Below are 20,301 nucleotides of genomic sequence, written 5' to 3'. Positions count from 1 at the left end.
ATAAAGGTTTGGCAGTTTGGGTGATCATCTGGGATAAACAGTTCAAACTAATGCCAACATGGTTAAGGGGAAAACCCAAAAGCAAAATAATACAGATGCTGGAAATGCAAGATTGTCTGAAGACCATCTATGGTTTAGCTTGATAACTTCTCATGGGAGAAGGGGAGGAATTAAGTTGATGGTGAAGGTGATAAAAGGGCTGGAGAAATGGGAAGTGGAAGTAAAATGGGTGACCACTTGGAGATCCCACTCTTCCTGGCGAATGGAGCATTATTGCTTGGCGAAGCAGTTTCCCAATCTGCATTGCCTTTCACTGACATACCAGCCATACTGTTAGCACCAGACACAGTATATAACCCCAGCACTCACAGGTCAGCTCACCAGGAAGGACCGTTTGGGGCCCTGATTGGTAGTGAGGGAGGTGGTGTAACTCTTGTTCTAGACAGGAGCAGAGATCAATGCGGAGGGGCGAATGGACCAGAGAGTTGTGGAAATCAGAAAGTGTAGGGGTGGGAGAGGGAAAGATGGTGGAATCCCAATGGAGATGGCAGTTGTGGACTTTTATCTGCTGGACGTGGAGGATGGTGGGGCAGTAGGGGAGGACAATAAGAACCCTATCCCTTGTAGGGTGGTGGGAGAATAGGGAGAGAGCAGATGTCCTTGAAATAGAAGAGACATGGTTGAGGGCCATATGGATAGTGGAGGAAGGGAAAACCCTTTCTTTGAAGGACATCTTCATTCTGGAATGAAAAGCCTCATCCTGAGGGCAGTTGTGGGGACAGGAATTGAGAGAAGGGGATTGTGTTTTTAAACAAGTAAAAGCCTAAGAGGCGACATAGTCCAGGTAGCTGCGAGTCCATGGGTTTACAATAGACATCATTAGATAAGCTGTCTCCAGATTTAGTGAGATTGAGAAAGGGGAGGGAGGTGTTAGAAATGGACCAGGTAAATTTGAGGGCAGGGTGGAAATTGGAAGCGAAGTGGATGAAGTCAACGAGTTCCACTTAGATGTTGAAAGTAGCACCAATGCAGTCATCGATGTAGCAAAGGAAAATTGTGGGACAGCCCTGCTGCCAATGAACAGGCAGGCATGGTCACCAATCAACTTCCCAGCTTTTTACTTCACCACCCCCAACCCTTTATCAACTCCTCAGCTTTGTCCTCCAGTCCTACTAAAGGGTCTCAGCCCAAAATGTCATCAGTACACTTTTGCATAGATGCTGCCTGACCTGCTGAGTTGCTCCCGCTTTGTGTGTGTTGCTTGGATTTTCAGGATCTACAGATTTTCTCATGTCAATTGTGATTGAATTACTTCTGAAAAGCATGTAGATGCCAACTACCATTTTAAAGCTGGTTTCATGTACCATAATGATTAGCTCTAAAAAAACTCTAGTGTTCTAGCACTACTTCTGAACATCTGTATCCCTACATTTTTGCTTGAGCGCAGATACTTAAGATATTGCCAATAAAATGTGGCTTGGCAAGTTTAGAATGCTTGGAAAGGGATCCAACAGGTACTTCAGAGGTTGATGTCCATTTATTCCATCACCCCAGCTCTACGTGATCTAATAACAGATTTAGGCACCTGGCTTTCAACTGTCAAGAACCAAGGTTTTATTTCATTCCCAAGCTATAGCAATAAAACCTTCAAGTGCCTAATATTTGAAATTAAGCAGAAAATGATCTGAAACACCTTTCCTCATACTATGAAGTTCTTTATATATTAAAGTTTTTCAGAACAGAGGGACAAATGGATCATCAAGACAAAGTGTAATCGTTCCTTTCCACATTAGTCAGAAAATCAGCAGCAATGAAAGTATTAATTCAAGGTTGTTTTCCAATGTGGTCAAAAGATACAGCTCAATTGAAAGAATAATGACGAAAACATCAAGCTATTCAACATTTCCACTACTGTTTTATTTCACTTCTAACAGCTAACATATTTCATCTAATCTCAGTACAAGTCTCTAATTTAGTTTTAAGAGCATTATACATTTCAGGAATGGTAAATATATTGTTTCATTATCCACTCAGGTGTGGAACCCAGTGCAGTCTTCTGCTGCCGTAACCCATCCACTTCAAGATTCATGTTGCATGTTCAGAGATGCCCTTCTGCACATCACTGTGGTAACAGCTATTTGAGTTACTGTTGCCTTTCCATCTGCTTGAACTAGTCTGGCCAATCTCCAGACCTCATGAACAAGGCATTTTCACCCACAGAACTGCCGCTCAAAGGAGGTTTTCTGTTTTTCACACCATTCTTTATAAACTTTAGAGACTGTTGTGCGTGAAAAGCCCAGGAGATCAGCAGTTTTTGAGATGCTCAGACCACTCAGCCTGGCACCAATAATCATTCCACGTTCAAAGTCACTTAGATCACATTTCTTCTCCATGCTGCCGTTTGGGCAGAACTGTACCACTTGACCGTTAGAAGATGTACCTAACAAATTAGCCAGATTGTGGTGATGCTCCTGTGAAAACAATGAGCACACGTCAATCCACTAAACTTCAGACCTGTAACAAGAATGAAAAAAATAAGTACTTCTCTTCAAATTACAATTTAACAATTAATCAGACCTTGTGTACAATGGAATCCAGAGTTCAAATGACCTTATAACTTTGCACCTTATTTACCTGCACTGCACTTGTAATCACAACACTAATCAGCACCGTTATTGTTTTTCCCTTGTACTAATTTAATGTAATTATGCCATGGACTTACTTGTATAGATAGCATCCAACAGCAAACGTGACAATAAACCAATTTAAACTACTGAATAAAAAGTGTAATATAAGTGCTCAACAGCTCAAGGAAAATCAGAACAAAGGTAACATGACTCTGGGAAGAGAAAATAAAGTTACAGAGGATGGAAGGACAAAGGACACTTGTTTCAAACAATGCAAGGTTCAGGTCTTTGAAATTCCAAGAGACCACCCAGTCAAATTAATGGGTGCAGTGAGAAAAAGCACAGAAGCTATGAACAAGGGCAGCAAGAACAAAGCACAAGTTGCAAGATTGTAAATTATTTTTCAAGTGTGGTACTAGATGAGAAGTGTATACAGTCAGCACTCCTTATCCACGGGTTCAACCAACCGCGGATTTGGAAATCCCGGAAGTTCTCTCTCCAGCCCTTGGTGCTTGAGCATGTACAGACTTTTCTTCTTGTCCCTAAACACCACAGTATAACAACCATTTACATTGTATTAGGTACTATAAGTAATCTAGAGATGATTTAAAGCATATGGGAAGATGTGCATAGGTTACCGCAGATGGGGAATTGAAAAAAAACACTGGAAGTTCTCCAAGTCAGAACAGGTATATCCGGTATTACTTAGTGTCAGTTAGTCAAATGTTTGTCTTAGTATATCCTATATATTTTACCTTTCTATGCATGTAAAACACTTAAGAAACGTATGTATTTCAATAACTAAACCACTGCTTTCCTTAGTAATAATTGTAGCTTTCATCGAGGCAGGGCCTTCACATGCTTCATTATTCTCACTTTATCCTTTAAAATCGTTCCTATTGTTGACTGACTGTAGCCTAATGCTTTTTCAATGACTGAAGGCATTTCGCCACTTTCAGATCACTTTATTTTCAATTGTGATCATTTTCCGGAACAGAAAAACTGCATGCAGCGGGTCCTGAGCTCCGCCGGGTCCTAAAGTCCACCGCATGGGGTCCCGGAACGAATCCCCCACAGATAAGGAGAGCTGACTGTATTTAAATTACAGTAAAGTAGAAATGAAAATCATTAAAAGTGAAATAAAGTGTGGATAAAACAAAGGAATCGAGAGAACCGGAAGATATCTTTATAATATCCAGAAGTGGGATGGTTGAGAAATACAAGGGGGGGGGGGGTTAATATTGAGTTTGAGGTTTGGTGCATAAAGAAACACAAGAAAGTCTGCATTTGCTGGAAATCCAAAGCAACACACAAAAACACTGGAGAAGCTCCGGTCAGGCAGCATCTATGGAAATAAATAGTCAATTATAGTCCATGGATGCTGTCAGACCTGCTGAGTTCATCCAGTATTTTGTGTCGGGTTAAATAGTACATTGTTTCTAATAAACGATGACAAGATCTCAGGATTATTGCTTTAAATGCAGTTTTCAAATACAGGTTTTTTAAAATATAGAACTGGATTCAAACATATAGGGTTTAGATATCACACTCCAGTTCAGAAGGTGACACTAAGATTGTATGACTTACAGCCAGTTGTCAGCTGTTAAAAGCTCAGAACCAAGTGGCTGAACGCAAAAGAACAGTACTGTGGGGCAAGAATAGGGCTGAATGTCCAAGAGAAAATTAGGCCCACAACCAGGCCAGTGTCCAGCAAGCTCAGAAATTTAAATGGAATGAAGGATATTTGATCAGCAATAGATCAAAAAGACTGCTTCTGTACTGCCAATTATGCAAAACTTTTTTTGTCAAAAGCCATTATCCTCTGTACATCACTTGGGTTTACAATTTTTGAGTTTTCAACATCCGTTCCTTGATGTCCATTTATTGGTATGCGGGTTTTATCAGCCACAAATAAGAACAGTGGGCAATAAGCTTAGCATACCAGTTAATTTTGGCACACATATCTTACCAACAACAATAGATAATGCTGTTGTTAACTTTCAGAGTATGCCACACTCAAACTGGCAAGCCACCCGACTATAAACAATGACAGCAGCATGAAACACTGCTTGTTGTCCTTCTAGTAACTGTTGCTATCAATCCAAAATTTGAAGTATCCACTAGCTCGGGGGTCAGCAACCCGTGGCTCCGGAGCCACATGTGGTTCTTTTACGTCTGTGCTGTGGCTCCCTGTTGCTTTGGGAAATAATTGGTCAGTATTTAATTAAAAAGTATTTTATGTTAGTTTGTTAGTTTTTGAAATGTAATTCTAAATTTGAAGATTATGGTGATCTTGTACAATCTAAATAAGACGTTGTGGCGACCCATTTCCTGACACATCCAAACCGGCTCACAATTAGCCAGCGTTCAGGCTAAGGGAGATAGCCTACGGGGATTTGTGAGTATGTGTCTTTTGCAGTATCCGCGCCCATGGGGGGTGGGTTGAGGGAGGCTTAAAAGCAAGGCTGTTTAGTTCGAATAAAGCTATCTTTGACTGCGGTTTACTGACTGCGTGTAGCACACCGCTGCAACGTGTTTTTATCGCTGGCTGTCCAGAGGGGAGGTGCTGAAACGCTTTGTCGCGTGTCTGGAAGAAGTGAAAACTTTCCTGGGCAGCAAAGGGCTCACCTTTCCTGAGCTGGAACAGCCAGAGTGGCTGGAAAAGCTACACTTCATGGTAGACATGACAGCGCACCTGAACACGCTGAACACAGCTCTTCAATGGGGTAAGGACGTACAGCCCTGCACATGTTGGAGGATGTTTTGGCATTCGAGCGCAAGTTGACAGTGCTTGCCAGAGATTTACAGAAAGGCACATTGTCTCACTTCCCCAATTTGAGAGAGTTCAAACAAGGTCACTACATGATAAATTCGGAGTATTTACATTCTGCAATCATCGCAATGCAAACATCGTTTGGGAAACGCTTCTGTGAGTTCAGAGAGGAAAAAAACACATTATCCTTCCCGGTCACTCCCCTAAGCATCGATCCATCCCTACTGAATACGACTGCATTGTCAGGTGGGAGTCAACCTGAACAAGTATGATAAATATTTTAATAGCCTATTATTTTACGTATATTCATATGTTTTCATTGTTTTATTTTCCAGGTTGACAGCTGGCTGACGTTATTTTTGGTTTGCTGCCGGCGGCAAATTTAAGTTTGGCGTTTTTCATAAATACAAGAAGGACTCAAATAGACGTTGAGTATTTTACTTAAAAGTAACCTTCAACCCAACGTCTTTTTTTTGGAGTTCAAAATGTTTTTGTTGCATGCAGAAATGTAATTTCGTTTTCTCTGCAGGAGTTCATCAATTTCATAAATGCAACACATTATAGTTTGTTTATACATAGCATAAAGGCAAAACAAAACGTTGTATGCAGTGTTATTTCATTTTAAATGTCAAACGGGTTTTGCTTTCTTTTCTGTGGGAAACGGGTCCAAGTGGCTCTTTCAGTGGTAAAGGTTGCTGACCCCTGCACTAGCTTGTGAAAACATATCAACACCAGGTAGGAGGTACCAGATGATAGAACTCCATATTAAATCAAAATGCTGAAATCTGGAGCAGCAATTTGCTGGAAGAACTCAGTAGTTCATGCAGAATGTCTGGGAGGAAAAAAAAGTCAACAACCTTTCAGGTCAAGATCCTTTATCACTCTCCCAACAGATTGTTGCTCAAAGTGATGGTATGTATTATTAAGGACCCTCATCATCTGACCTCTTCTCTCTCATTGGGGAGAGGCCCACACTCAACAATTAGAAACAATCCCCCCCCCACACTATCAGATTTCCAAAGTTCATGGACGTGACTTCGTTTTGTGCAGCACTATTGATAACAATACTCCGTACCTTTAAACAACGCTATTGCCGTAAAATGAACCTTTCACGACATGCGAGACATAACAAATTAACGCTCAACAGGTGCAAACACTTACATTGTAACCTTTAAAAAAAATTAGAAAGCATTCTTCCCCACCATCAAATTTTGAACCGCTCGTGAATATCATTTTGTAGTATAACGTGTTAAATATGTTTGTATGTCAGCACCTGATACTGCAAGCAATCGTTTTCGATAACGAAGTGCTGTGTTGAATAACGACCGCAATTTGTAGTTTTATACAATGAATTGTCAGACATTTACAATCACCTCACCTTCCTCACTCTGGGACACAAAAGGCCGCAGCATTACCGACCCCCTTATTTATACCCCCCTGAACGTCGTTACCACACCGCTTCACCCGCCCCGACAATGAATAACACAAAAATACGAGCTTGATTAAGGCCGATGAATTGAGCCATGCTCGGTCCGGGCCTTCAAGTCTCCGTAGATAATCTCGGGTTGGTTAATCCCGCGAGATCTCAGCAGCTTTAATAGACGAGCGCGCCAGAGTTCGGCCTTCTGTGGAAAATTATCACGTAAGTAGTCGGTTGTGGTCGATCGGTAATCGGTGGTATATCCCGGTCATCTGCCCTCCAGGCCTCCCACCCACGGCCCGGAAGCACCCTTCTCTAATTATTAAAGCTTATTTTGTCGGCCTTTTTTGTGCCCGATGCGAATCTAATCGAAGGCAAGGAGTTTAATACTGGCCGAGTACTGAGGCTTCCATGCCCCAATTAGGCCAAGAGCCGGACTGAATTAGCAGCTGCCTTTATTTCTGTACAGTAGTGGATTATATCTGTTTTCTTTCGTGAAAAACAGTTCCCAGCCCTAACCTTAAAGGGAATTATATTTCACTTAAGATTTATGAAGAGAGTCTGAGCTATTCACGTGTGGCTGGGCTTCAGTAGAAAGATACATCAAAGGAAATTCAGCTGCATAATCGTAATCAGTGGGAATTTTCTGTAAATAAATTTGCTATTGTCTATGATTGAATAGTGACACAGGCAAATAATTTTAAAGTGATTTCATTAAGGTCCATTAATAGGCCAGTACTTATCCATTGGTGGCTGAAAATTCTAACCTTTTCTTTTAACTGTACACATCAACCATAGAGACACTCCCTTAGAGTCAGAGTTTTGAATCTCTTTCTTTAGTGCGAAACAAAAAAGAAGAAATAGCAACCAGAGTTTTGTAATAGTGGATGATGATTTGATAGTGGAATATCAGGGTGTGATAAGATCAAGGAATGCTATACTAGAACAGTTTTATTTCTGTAATGATGCAGATTAAATGGTTCATTACTGTGAACAATTGTTGATGCAGACCTGTCTAGAATGTAGATATTACTCTACTTTGAAACCTGAATGTGTTTCTACTACATCCTGTGATTTATTTTTTTGCTTTACAGCAAATGGCGGACGACGCCGGTGGTAGAGGGGGATTTCGTGGTGGGTTCGGTTCTGGCGGCCGTGGGCGTGGTCGAGGCCGTGGTAGGGGTCGTGGTCGAGGCCGGGGTGCACGAGGTGGTAAAGCTGAAGATAAAGAAGTAAGATTCACAAATGAGTAAATGAAATAGCTTTTGACTTTTTTTGTGTGTATGCACAAACTCTTGTTGTGGCGTTAGTTCTGAAATGTGTTCAATCTCCGCAGTGGGTGCCAGTAACAAAGCTTGGGCGCTTGGTGAAAGATATGAAGATAAAGACTCTGGAAGAAATTTACCTTTTCTCCCTTCCTATTAAGGTAAAGTACTGACAATTTAATATTCTTACTATGACATGTTTTTATAATTCCTCATGTGAAACATTGTCCTGAGTTTAAAGCTTTTTTTTGTATAGGAGTCTGAAATCATTGACTTCTTCCTGGGTTCAGCCTTGAAGGATGAAGTTCTCAAGATCATGCCTGTGCAGAAGCAAACCCGTGCTGGCCAGCGCACAAGGTTCAAGGTAAGGGTTTATGTTTCAAGATCACTACTATTGTACAAAGTGAATTATGTTACTTGTTTGAAAAGTAAATTTTAAATTTCCTTTTTGAAATTTTCAGGCTTTTGTTGCTATTGGAGACTATAATGGCCATGTTGGATTGGGTGTCAAATGTTCAAAAGAAGTAGCCACTGCCATTCGAGGGGCTATCATTCTGGCAAAACTGTCAATCATTCCTGTACGACGTGGTTATTGGGGTAACAAAATTGGAAAACCACATACTGTACCTTGCAAGGCAAGTTCACATACTGATAAGCATTCTTCATTTAACGTATTAAGATTTCAGTTATATTTGTGGTTCTGTGAAGGCAGTGATTTAGCAAATACCTGGCACAACATAAATAATTAATTCAGACAATTCTTTAGTGTTTTTGCTCTATTAAGATGAATAAGTGTATGTATAGGGGTAAATTAAGGGGTGTGTATGGGTCCAAGTCACTGGTCTGCCATTAAGAGAGTTGCATGTACTTTATCCCTCTATGACAGAGAAAAGGAATGATATTCTAGTATGAAAAGATGATGCTGATAGGTTTTGCACGTCTCTTAATGTAACGATAAGCCGTGCATGTTATTTTTATGCAGCACTGTGCCCAAAGCCATTGGATTTCTTGTACCATAATAGGCATATTGCTCACCATTTTCATTGTAGTCTGAACAGAACTTTACATAACTGTTTAATGCTAGTTCTTTAGGTTGTCTAGCTTTTTTTTGATTCAGTCCCTGCCAATATTTTAATGTGTATGCATTTTAAAAGTCCATTTTATAATGGACTTTTTCTGCCCTTTTCAGTTCCTTAGTGGTTGCCTTCTGCAGTCTGTCTGATGAAGGAACTTTTCTCTAAAATATTAACCTTTTTGCTCTTGCCGTGTATGCAGCCTGACAGGAGTATTTTGTGGTTTTATTTCTGGTGTGTCACTTTCTGGTTGTTCACTGCATTGGTCCTAAACATAAAAAGCGCTGACTTCTGATAAGGATTTTTAGTCTGTAGAAGTTGCATCTTTTCATACAGTATCCGTCTTGCTGTGGCCCTGGTGCAAATTGCATCAAATTGAGTCCAATTTGTGCGGAACCTGTTTTTGTAGTGCACTTCCTGCCTGTTCCAGGATAAATGCCAATGTCACAATGTTTCTTAGCAATGTATTCATCTGCTTATCCCAGGTGGCAGTGGTAAACAAAAAACAGGCAAAATCTCAAGCCTGCTGTAAAATGTAGGTCCTCACGTCCAGAGTAATAACTGCGTCTTTCCAATCAAATGTACTTTTTATATGGATTAAAATATTCTATTTGCTAACACCAGAGCAGTTTATGGTCAAGTCCACTAGAGAAAAAGTGATTTTAGATTGGGTGTTGTATAATGAGTTAGATTTGATTAGAAAGTAAAGGAACCTTTAGGAATCAGTGATTATTTGATGGAATTCACCTTGCAGTTTGCAGTTCACCGTAAAGTTAATGTTTCGATGGAGTACAGAGAATTGCAGAGGCATGAGAAGGGGAGTTTGCTATATTTGTTTGGAAGGGGACACTAAGGGATGATGGGTGGAGTTTCTGGAGGCAATTTGGAAGCCAGAGGATACATCCCAAAGATGAAAAAATATCCTAAAAGGAGGATGAGCAACATGGCTGACAAGTCAAAGACAGCATAAAAGTAAATGAGAGCATGTAATATGGCAAAAATAAGTGGGAATTTAGAATATTGGGAAGCTTTAAAAAAAAACCACCAGAAGGCAACCAAATACAAACAAGGAGAGAAAAAGGTAAACTAGTCAATAATATTAAAAGAGGATTCCAAAAGTTTTTTCAGAAATATAAAGGGCATAGAGGCAAGAGTGCATATTGGATTGCTGGAAAATGATGCTGGAGAGGTAGTAATGGGACAAAGAAGCGGCAGATGAACTTAAGTATTTTGTGTCAGTCTTCACTATGGAATGCGAGCAGTACATGAGAAATTTTGAGTCAGAGCAGTACAGAGCGTAGTTGCTATTACTGAAAAGGTATTTGGAAACTTGAAAGGTCTGTCAGGACTACACCTCAGGGTTCTTAAAGAGGTAACTGAAGAGATTTTGGAGGTATTATTAATGATCTTTCAAGAAGCACTAGATTCTGGAATGCTTCCAAAGGACTGGAAAGTTGTAAATGTCACTCCACTCTAAGAAGGGAGATGGGCAGGAGAAAGGAAATTAGAGGCCAGTTAGCCTGACTTCAGTGGTTGGGAAAATGTTGGGAGTTCATTGTTAAGGATGAGATTTTAGGTATTCTGAGGCATGATGACATGCCATGCCAAAGTCAGCATGTCTTCCTTGAGGGTAATTCTTGTGTGACAAATCTGTTGGAATTCTTTGAGGAAATAACAGGCAAGGTCAAAGTTGGTGGCATTGCTTACTTCAGAAGGCCTTTGACATGGTGTTATAGGAAAGATACGAGCATGGATAGAAGATTGGCTGGCAGGAGCCAAAGAGTTAGAACAACGGGGCTATTCTGGTTTGCTGCATGAGATTAGTGTTCCACAGCGGTCAATATTGGGAGCACTTTACATTGTATTTCAATGATTTAGATGGAATTGATGGCTTTATGGCCAAGTTTGCATAGATTGTTGATGAAGTGGGAAGTCTGCAGGAAGACTTGAACAGATTGGGAGTTTGGGCAAAGAAGTGGCAGATGGAATATAGTGCAGGGGAGTGTATAGTCATGCACTTTGGCAGAAGGAATAAAGGCATAAAGTGGGGAGAGCATTCAAAAATCAGATTCAAAAGGACTTGAGAGTTCTCATACAGGATTCACTTGCAGGTTGAGTCAGTGGTAAGGAAGGCAAATGCAATGTTAACATCCACTTTTCAGAGGACTAGAATATAAGAGCAGGGAGGTGATGCTGAGGTTTTATAAGGCATTCATCAGACAGCACTTGGAGTACTGTGGGCAGTTTTGTGCTCTGTAGGTGTATTGGCATTGGAGAGGGTGCAGAAGAGGTTCACAATGATTCTGCGAATGAAAGGGTTAATGAGGAATGTTTGGCTCTGGACCTGTACTTGAGTTTAGAAAGACTGGATATTGTTAAACCCTGGTGAATATTGAAAGGCCTAGATAGTGGATGTGGACAGCATGCTTCCTATTGTGGGTGAGTTTAGGACTAGTGGGCAGAGCATCAGAATAGAAGGATGCAGAAGAGGATTTCTATAGCCAGAGGGTGGTGAATCTGGAATGCTATGCCATGGACAGCTGTGGAGGCCAAGTCACTGAGTTATTTAAAGTAGTGATTGATAGGTTCTTGGTTAGTCAGGGTATCAAAGGTTATGGGATTAGGCAGAGATTGGTGTTGCAAGGGATAATAAATCAGACTTATTTATGGAATGGTGAAGTAGAATTGATGGGCTGAATGGCTTCATTCTGCTCCTCTGTCTTTGGTCTACTTATTAAAAAGTATAATGAACGGGACTTGCAGTTCTGTTGACAAAAGATAGTGTAATTATGAAAGCTCAAATTGCCATATCATGCTTCCTTTTCCTCACTCTTGAGAGCCTCTATATATTTCATAAACCAGCAATTTAAAACAGTTCAGCCAAGATTCTTCCTCATTTTCTGGATCAGTGGTTCCCAAATCTTTTTGTGTTGACGGCTCCTTGCTCCCAGACCACATCCCCGGTGTTTGCACTGGACATTATATAAATACTACAAAATATTTTTACTTATGATACACTGAAAGAAAATTCAAAGCAGTGACAAATAATTGCATTAATTCAAATCAATTTGTTCTGGCACCTCTGCTCGTCAAGGTCAACCGTGGAAATCCCAGCTATCTATATTGGATAACCCAAGCCAGGGCAGCACGATATGGAGAGAAAGCTGATAAATCCAATGCAGTGCCGAGATCCATAGAGTTTGGCACCAGCAGCAATGTAGGAGTTGCCAGTTGGCGTTGAACTCAACGCAGGACTGCCTCAGATTTTCTTTGGAATGTATTCCTAAAACCTTCACTGAGTGGATATGAATACAAGGCCGCAGTGTTTTGAGATCAGTGTTTTCCTTCTAGATGAGCTACCAGCCATGCCTGTTGAGCTCTATCTGCCTGGAGCGACTGTTTTAAAGCACTACTAGCCTGCCTTTGCCCTTACAGTAGAAATGATTCTGCCAAGTTTAGTAGCTAAGCCTCACATGAAGGCCGGGAACTGTTTCTGGTTATCAGAGGCTACTTAAGACGCCACTGGAAACATTTAATACTTTATCTCCCCTGCTGCTATGACAGCCTTAAGGAACCTCAAATATTGTACTGTACTACAGCAGTGAACAGCAAAAAAAGCATGGGCCAGGCCTGGAAAAAAAGATATATTCAGTCCAGATTTCTCATGATATGCCAATTACGGAAGAGTCACATTGCTTATCAACTATAATGTGAACAAACTTTTCTTGGGCTTCCAGCTGGAGAAACTAATGTTTCGATGACCAGCTCTGCTATCTTTATCCCTGAATAAGAGTTTATTCATCATATACATCTTTTTTCAAACTGTAAAGTGCTTTGACCAAGGTCTTAAAGAGAATGGTGGATTAGCAGGAGATTGGATAATTGCATGATCATTGTAATCAATTGAGGCACTGAAGATCAAATATGGTACAGTCATTCACTTAAATTAGGTCTGTAATCCTTTAACTGTGCCCTTGCCTACCAAGCACACACTAAACCATCCCCTTTATTTTTATTGCCACCTTAGAAGCTCCCACATCCCCCAGAGGTGTGTCATTACCTGTTTTGGGAACCACTGCTCTAGATCATTAATCAGACGAAACTATTTCTGAAGGACACATGGAATTGCAGATTCTGAATCTGTGGCAATAAAGTATCTGCTGGAAGAACTTAGTGGGTTGAGCAGCATCTATGGGGATTGGGAAGGAATTTTTAATGTTTTGCATTATAAACTTGACTCTGCTCATGTAGAAGTTTGACCTGAAATATTGACATTTCTTTTTGCCCACCAATGCTGCTGAGTTCTTCAGATTGTTTGATGAACCCTATTCTGAACTTGCATTTATTTGTAAGGTGTGTCAGGACTCAATTTCTTCAGTGTCACTGATGTCAAAGCCAAAGATGCTAGTACTGAGCAGGGTCAGTTGGAGCAATCTTGCTCAGTGCAGTTCAGCCAAATTACCCATTTTTGTTTGTGATATTAAACTTAGTTCTACACAATGTTGCATAAATTTTCTGGAGCCCACTAACTTGAACAAGCATTTTGCATTATAATGATGTTTTTTTTATTGAGAATTCAACTCCATTTTTCATTGAGTATCTTGTAATATTAAGTATTAAATTTTTTAAAAGAAGTGTTCCATTTACATTTTGAAAATGTATTCTATACAGGTGACAGGCAGATGTGGTTCAGTTTTAGTCCGCCTGATCCCTGCCCCACGTGGAACTGGTATAGTCTCAGCACCGGTACCCAAGAAACTACTCCAGATGGCTGGTATTGATGATTGCTACACTTCAGCCAGAGGCTGCACAGCTACACTGGGCAACTTTGGTAAGTCAGAGTCCTGATCTTGGCAGAAGCCTTTCTCCTTATTTTTATATGTAACTTTTGTGCGAAAAGTTGTGAATCACTTGGTGTTGGAGTTGTGTAATTCTTTGAAGGTAGAACAATATGAAATTGTTTGTTTACTGACACCAATGTTAATTAATAGTTGGAGGCCATTATAAATGTTGTGACTTCATATCTTGGTTGTGTTCAGTATAAAATATTTTTTGTTCTCACAGTTCAGCATAATTTTAACATGCTGGTATGTAATAGGTAAATGGGACAAAATGGGTGTTTTTTTAAGGTGTACACTGAATTAAGTTTCATTTTTGAAACTAACTGAACTGTCATAATTTGTTTTGCTTATTTACAGCTAAAGCAACCTTTGATGCCATCTCTAAGACTTACAGCTATCTGACCCCAGATCTTTGGAAAGAGACTGTATTTACCAAGGCTCCTTACCAGGTAACTAGTCAATTTAGTGGATCATGATTGTAAAAATAAAATGATTTGCAAATTATTTTAATTTCAGTCATTTTATCTTTTCAATGCCAGTACTAAATTGAAATGTATAATAAATTAACTTTTAGGTGATAGACTTTAGTTTGTATTTAGTGCTGTATCTGTTTCATTAGTCAGCATTGCCAATTTTCATTTGTTTGTTTTTCCTTTTTAGGAATTCACTGATCACCTGGCCAAAACTCACACCCGTGTGTCTGTTCAGAGGTCCCAGTCTGCTGTTGCTCCAGCAACATAAGCATTTATGAAAGAATGAAATAAAATCAAATCATTTTTTCATGATCTTGTGTTAGTGTGTTCTGTTATGATGAGAAATAGATTATGAATAAAGTCATGTGGGAAGTTATAAATTACTTGTCAAATTATTTTTATATGGCATGGGTGTATAGGTAATATCAAATGTAGTTGCATTTTATATCAAATTTGATATAAAATACCCGTTGGCCCTGTTGGGTATCAATCAGGAGTTATGAAATGAGTCTCTGTGGAATGCATGGGTTTTCTCTGGTTTCCTCCCACAGCCCAAAGATGTCTCTGGACGGGGTAATTGGTCTGTGTAAATTGTCCCATGATTGAGTTAGGGTTATTTTGGTTTCTTGAGGGTTGCTGGGGTGATGTAGCTCCGAGGGCCTACATTGCACAGTATCACTAAAATAAAAAATAGTAATGAATTAAAAATGATAACCAATCTTCAGGAAATAAGACTTGTACACAATTTAACTTCCAACTGATACTTTGTGGTTTGTGAAATCAATTGGGTGTGGGACATTCTCTGTCCTATTGAAAGCTCATAGGGAAAGACAGATGACGTTCCAATCAGAAGAGAAAATCTGCAGATGTTGGAAAGCCAAATAGGTGATTGGAGGAAGGGGAGGAGTGAAGGCGATTGGCAAAGGAGATAAAAGGGCTGAAGAAGGGTGAATCTTGATAAACAGAAGGCCATGGAAGAAAGGGAAGTGGAGGGGGGAGCACCATTGGGAGGTGATGGGCAGATGAGAGAGGGGAATGGTGGGGGTGGAATTACCAAGTTTGAGAAATTAATGTTCATGTCATCAGGTTGGAGTCTACCTAGATGGAATGTGTTGCTCCTCCAATCTGAGTGTGGCCTCAGCAGTAGAAGAAGCCATGGATTAACAGTCCATGCTCCTCCACTTTTTTCCAATGGTCTTCTGAACTCCATCGGATTCCTCTGACTTCCCAGCTCTTCATCCCTTCCCTTACGGTTTTACCCATCACCTACTACAGTACCTTTCACTACTTGCTCTCCTCCCCTCACCTTACTCTGACTTGTCATCTTTTTTCTCTCCAGTCCTAATGAAGGGTCTCAGCCCAAAAAGCCTTTTCCGTACATGCTACCTGGCCTTCTGAGTTCCTTCAGCATTATGTATGTGTTGCTAAGATGAATGTTTCCACTACTAGCACATTGTTAAAGCTGTTTGTTACCCAAGGCATAGTTAAATTTATTATCCATGTATATATCACTATATACTGCCTTGAGTCAATATGAAATGACCCATAAAGAGTCCTAGTTACTTAACCTGGTCATATATTCATGGAGCCTCCTTCAACACTAACAAAAGGGTGTACTTTGAGTGTCTGTCTTTTGATGGGGTTCTGCTAGCTGGGATGTGCTACCATCTACCATGTTTTATTTGCATATGTAATTGTATTAATTTTGAGTATATTCAAAATGTTTCATCAAAACTAGTTAATTGAAGTGTAAAACGGGGATTTTCTTGGATTTTCATCACAACCCATCTGCAGAATAATTATGAACATACTAGTGTGTGTGTGTGTGTGTGTGTATGTATGTATATATACATAGCATAGGGGTCTACTCTCGTTATGTTTCTTTACTCCTTTTTGGGCAGCACTATTACAGCTCAGCATTCAATCCTGGCATCCTCTGTATGGAGTTCGGGTCCACCTTGTGGAATGTATGGGTTTATTCTGGGTGCTCCAGTTTCCTTCTTCAGTCCAAAGATGTACTGGGTAGGTTAATTGGTCATTGTAAATTGTCCTGTTAATAGGCTAGGGTTAATCGGGTGGCATGGCTTTAAGGACCTGCTAAATAAACTATTTCCAGTCCACAAATCTGTTCTCCCTTTCCTGAGTCTAATTATTGGCTGTCCCTTTGAGCCTGCCTTCGTTTGCTCCAGAAAATGCCTATCTACATTGCTCCATGGTTTTTGTGCTCTGAATTTTCATCTGATTATTTTAGTTGAATGGCAGTTATTGAATTTGCAAACACTTCAATAAAAAATAATTATTTTATAGATTGTATTTTGTAATAGATCTATGACTAAGTGCCCTGCATCAGCATCCTTATGATCCATACAAGTTCCTTGGTTTATGTATGTTCATCTTTATTGTGCAATGTAGAATTCAATGTATTCTATTGATCCACAAACCTACTGAAGCTCCATTTATTTATTGACATACAATGTGCAATAGGCCCTTCAAACCAAACTGTTCACTATTTCTTCCTCCCCCCCCCCCCCCCCCCCAATCATAACCTAGTCACAGGACAACTTACAATGACCAATCAACCCACCAACCAGAACTTCTTTGGACTATGGGAGAAACCCACATGGTCAAGGGGAATTTAACCTGGGTTGCCTGCACTATAAACTGTTGTGCTAACTACCATGTCGCCTCTCACTTATTACATTACTCATTTATTGAAGATGGTGCATTATGTGTTAATTTCTGTTGCAACATTTACTTTTGTTTAAGTTTCCTTTTGTTTATTTAACCTCCCTTAAAGTTGAAGATGGCATAGGTATGGTAGAAGGCTGGAAAATTGTATAGAGGTAGATTGGATGGCTAAATGCCATTTTTTGAGGGTTTATCTTTATTGAATAAACATGAAGTTGGTTGTTGAAACTTTCCCCAGCTACTGTCCACCTTGCATATTTGTCCAGCCTCCTAGACAGCCAATGAGCATGATTTTAAATTTGGTTCGGAGGAGAAAGGTATGGGTCTACGAACAGCACTTTAAACTAAATGAACAATTATTAGGCCAGAAAACATCATTAAGTGAACCAGTGCATTCAGTTAAAGAAACAGTCAGTTGTGATGGAGTAGCAGAAATTTAATGAGTGGATCAATTAGGGACAGATGTGATTGTGTTGGAGATGGTGCAGGGGAATATTGATTTAGATGTATGGATTAGAGAATTTTAAGAAAGAAGAAATCGGATAGGCTGGGCTTCTTCCTTGCAGTGAACAAGACTGAGGGAGTGACCTAATATGATTTCAAGTGATTATACAATGATGGATAGCAGGTCATAGGATTGGGCAGAAATTTAGAAAAGCACCAAATGATATAAGGGTATAAAGGAGGAAAAACTAAAGATAAATCAGTTGTATCAGAAAAAGTTTATATAAAGCACTGATACGAAACAAAATGAGGCTGGGAATTAATGATGGAAACAAAGGAGCAGGCAGATGAATTAAGCAGATATTTAAGCCTTTCAATATAGAGGATACAATTAAAATCCAAGAATGGCTGCATAAATTTGGAATTGATAGTGGGAGGGTGTGACTGAGGAAAATTACAACTACCAAAAAAATGACTTGAGATGTAGACTTATTAATCCTCAGCTCTTATGGATTTCATAAATGTCATGGAGTGGATACAGGATATAAAGGGGCTCTTTGAGACTGTGTTGACCATTTAGTTTACATTAGTCCTACATTACTTCCTCCTCTTACATTCTTTAATTGCTCGGAATTCTCCCCAAATTCCATAATGGACTATACATTTGAGGCGATTTACGGTGGCTAATTACCCTATCCATTCACATTTGAGTTGTAGAGGTGGAAATACATTCTACACAATTTTCAGCATCTGCAGAATCTCCAATGCTTATGATTTGCACACTCCATACAGGCCACATTAAATCTGGATCATTTAAGTTGAGATGACATCTCCAGGAGAGTATCATAACTTTGAAAATCTATTCTAAGACTGGGGAAATTTTAAAAGAAAATATTTTCTTCTTTCATCTCTGCTGCATGATGTTTGATACCACGATTTGGGTATAAAATGCATTAACAAAATCAGATTTTCATAAGTCCATTGGTCCCTTTATGTGATAATTTTAATTTACAAAATAATTAAAACTATCACCTACAAAATGCTGGAGGAACTTAGGTCAGGCAGCACCTATGGAAATGAATAAACAGTCAACATTTCCATAGATGCTACCTGACCTGCTGAGTTGCTCCAGTATTTTGTGGGAGCGTTGCTCTGGATTTTTAGCATCTGCAGAATCTTGCGTTGGCAATAAGTATATTAGTATACTGAGGTAAAGCCTGGCAGGTCAGTCAAATAGTGACTTGTATGGGGGATGCAATTTATCAAACCTGAGAAACTGTACAGAGCAGGGTTGGAAAGTAGCTGTGAGGCAGGTGCCAAAGAATATTGTGAATGTGTAGGATGCTGGCAACTGGAATGCAAGTCCAGAAGAAATGGTAGGATTTTAACAATTTTTAAAATGGCATCTGGAAACGTTAGTGCAGCGTTTGGAAGGTGGTATGTGAAAAGGATGCATCCAACTACTATCAGTTTTCTATTCTATCCCCTTGGCCCTTGATTTCCTCACAGAATAAACGTCAGTCTACCTTGAATGTTAGTCTACCTAGCCTAATTCTGTTCCTATGTTTTATAGTCTTGCAGTGGGATCTGGATGCAGCCATGATGGAATGGCAGACCAGCCTCTGAGGTAGAGAAACCCATAGTTATGATTTTTTGAGAAATGCCTCACCTTCATCTGAATTGTGTGATGCCTCGTTCTGAAGCTAGGCCACAAATTCTAGATAGCTTGACTAGGGCCTCTGTTCTGTCCATAACCAAGATCTTGTATGTTTCAATAAAGTCACTCATAATTTTTCTGAACTCTAGTGAATCCAATATGTTGAACCCCCAATTCTCAACCCCTTCAGCCCAGGAATTAGTCAAATGAACCTTCTCTCCATTACCTCCAATGCAAATTTATCCTTCTTTAAAGATAAAAACTGACTTGAGCTGTGGTCTCACCAGCACTGTTTAGAATTGTATAAAAACTTCCCTTTGCAAGACATGCTAACATCCCTCTTTACATCCTATTTACTTCAATAACTTCATACCAATCTTTGCTGTTTCATCCCTTTCTACAACTGAAAGCTGTAGAAAGGGATAAACAAGGGATAATCTCCCTTGTTTTAATAATTTGCTCCTTTTTAATTTTTCTACCAATGTCGATCACCTCACTTTTCCTTCACACTTCTTCGCTGGCTGTTTGCTGCGTTCTCACAATTTGCTAATCCGTCTCAGAATCAGATTTATTATCATTGGAATACGTTGTAAAATCTGTTGCTTTGCAGCAGCAGTGCAATACATTAAAATACTATTACAGAAATATTAAAAAAGTAGTGCAGAAAGGAGAGGTAGTGTTCATCAATTCATGGACTTTTCAGAAATGGTAGAGGGGAAGAAACAGTTTCTAAAACAATGTGTTTGTTTTCAGGATGGCATGTGGATCCTTTATGATGGATGCCAACTTCTTGTTTACTTCAGTTAATTATGGATTCCAGCCCAATAATTGTTCATTTAAAGTTGAAAATACCAGTTGCAGAGCCATACCTTTCTCTCCAAAACCAAATTTAAAATCACGCTCATTGGTATCTAGAAGGAAGCTGGACAAAGTAATATACAAGGTGGACAGTAAATTTAAGTTTCAACAACTGACTTGAGTTTTTATATAATTAAAGATAAAAACCTCAAGAAAAATAGCATATGGCCACCCAAACTCTA

At 39.6% G+C, this 20,301-nt stretch overlaps 1 protein-coding gene and 1 non-coding gene across 2 annotated transcripts; one reads left to right on the top strand and one right to left on the bottom strand.

The window, feature by feature from the left end:
• Positions 1 to 4,506: 4,506 nt before the first annotated feature.
• LOC132400153 (small nucleolar RNA ACA64) lies at positions 4,507 to 4,636 on the bottom strand. Its single transcript, XR_009514187.1, has one exon. It is a non-coding gene; the product is annotated as a small nucleolar RNA ACA64 (small nucleolar RNA).
• Positions 4,637 to 6,912: 2,276 nt separating this feature from the next.
• Positions 6,913 to 14,784, top strand: LOC132399312 (small ribosomal subunit protein uS5). Its single transcript, XM_059979557.1, has 8 exons — positions 6,913 to 7,042; positions 7,915 to 8,052; positions 8,157 to 8,246; positions 8,342 to 8,449; positions 8,547 to 8,720; positions 13,830 to 13,989; positions 14,357 to 14,448; positions 14,660 to 14,784. Exons 2-8 carry the CDS (start codon positions 7,918 to 7,920, stop codon positions 14,738 to 14,740), a joined length of 840 nt encoding a protein of 279 aa, XP_059835540.1. The 5' UTR covers positions 6,913 to 7,042; positions 7,915 to 7,917; the 3' UTR covers positions 14,741 to 14,784.
• Positions 14,785 to 20,301: the final 5,517 nt, after the last annotated feature.

This window comes from Hypanus sabinus, chromosome 9, assembly GCF_030144855.1.
Source record: "Hypanus sabinus isolate sHypSab1 chromosome 9, sHypSab1.hap1, whole genome shotgun sequence".
Classification (NCBI taxonomy): domain Eukaryota; kingdom Metazoa; phylum Chordata; class Chondrichthyes; order Myliobatiformes; family Dasyatidae; genus Hypanus; species Hypanus sabinus.
Note: the sequence above shows the minus strand (reverse complement) of the source record. Positions and strands in the feature narration are given on the sequence as shown.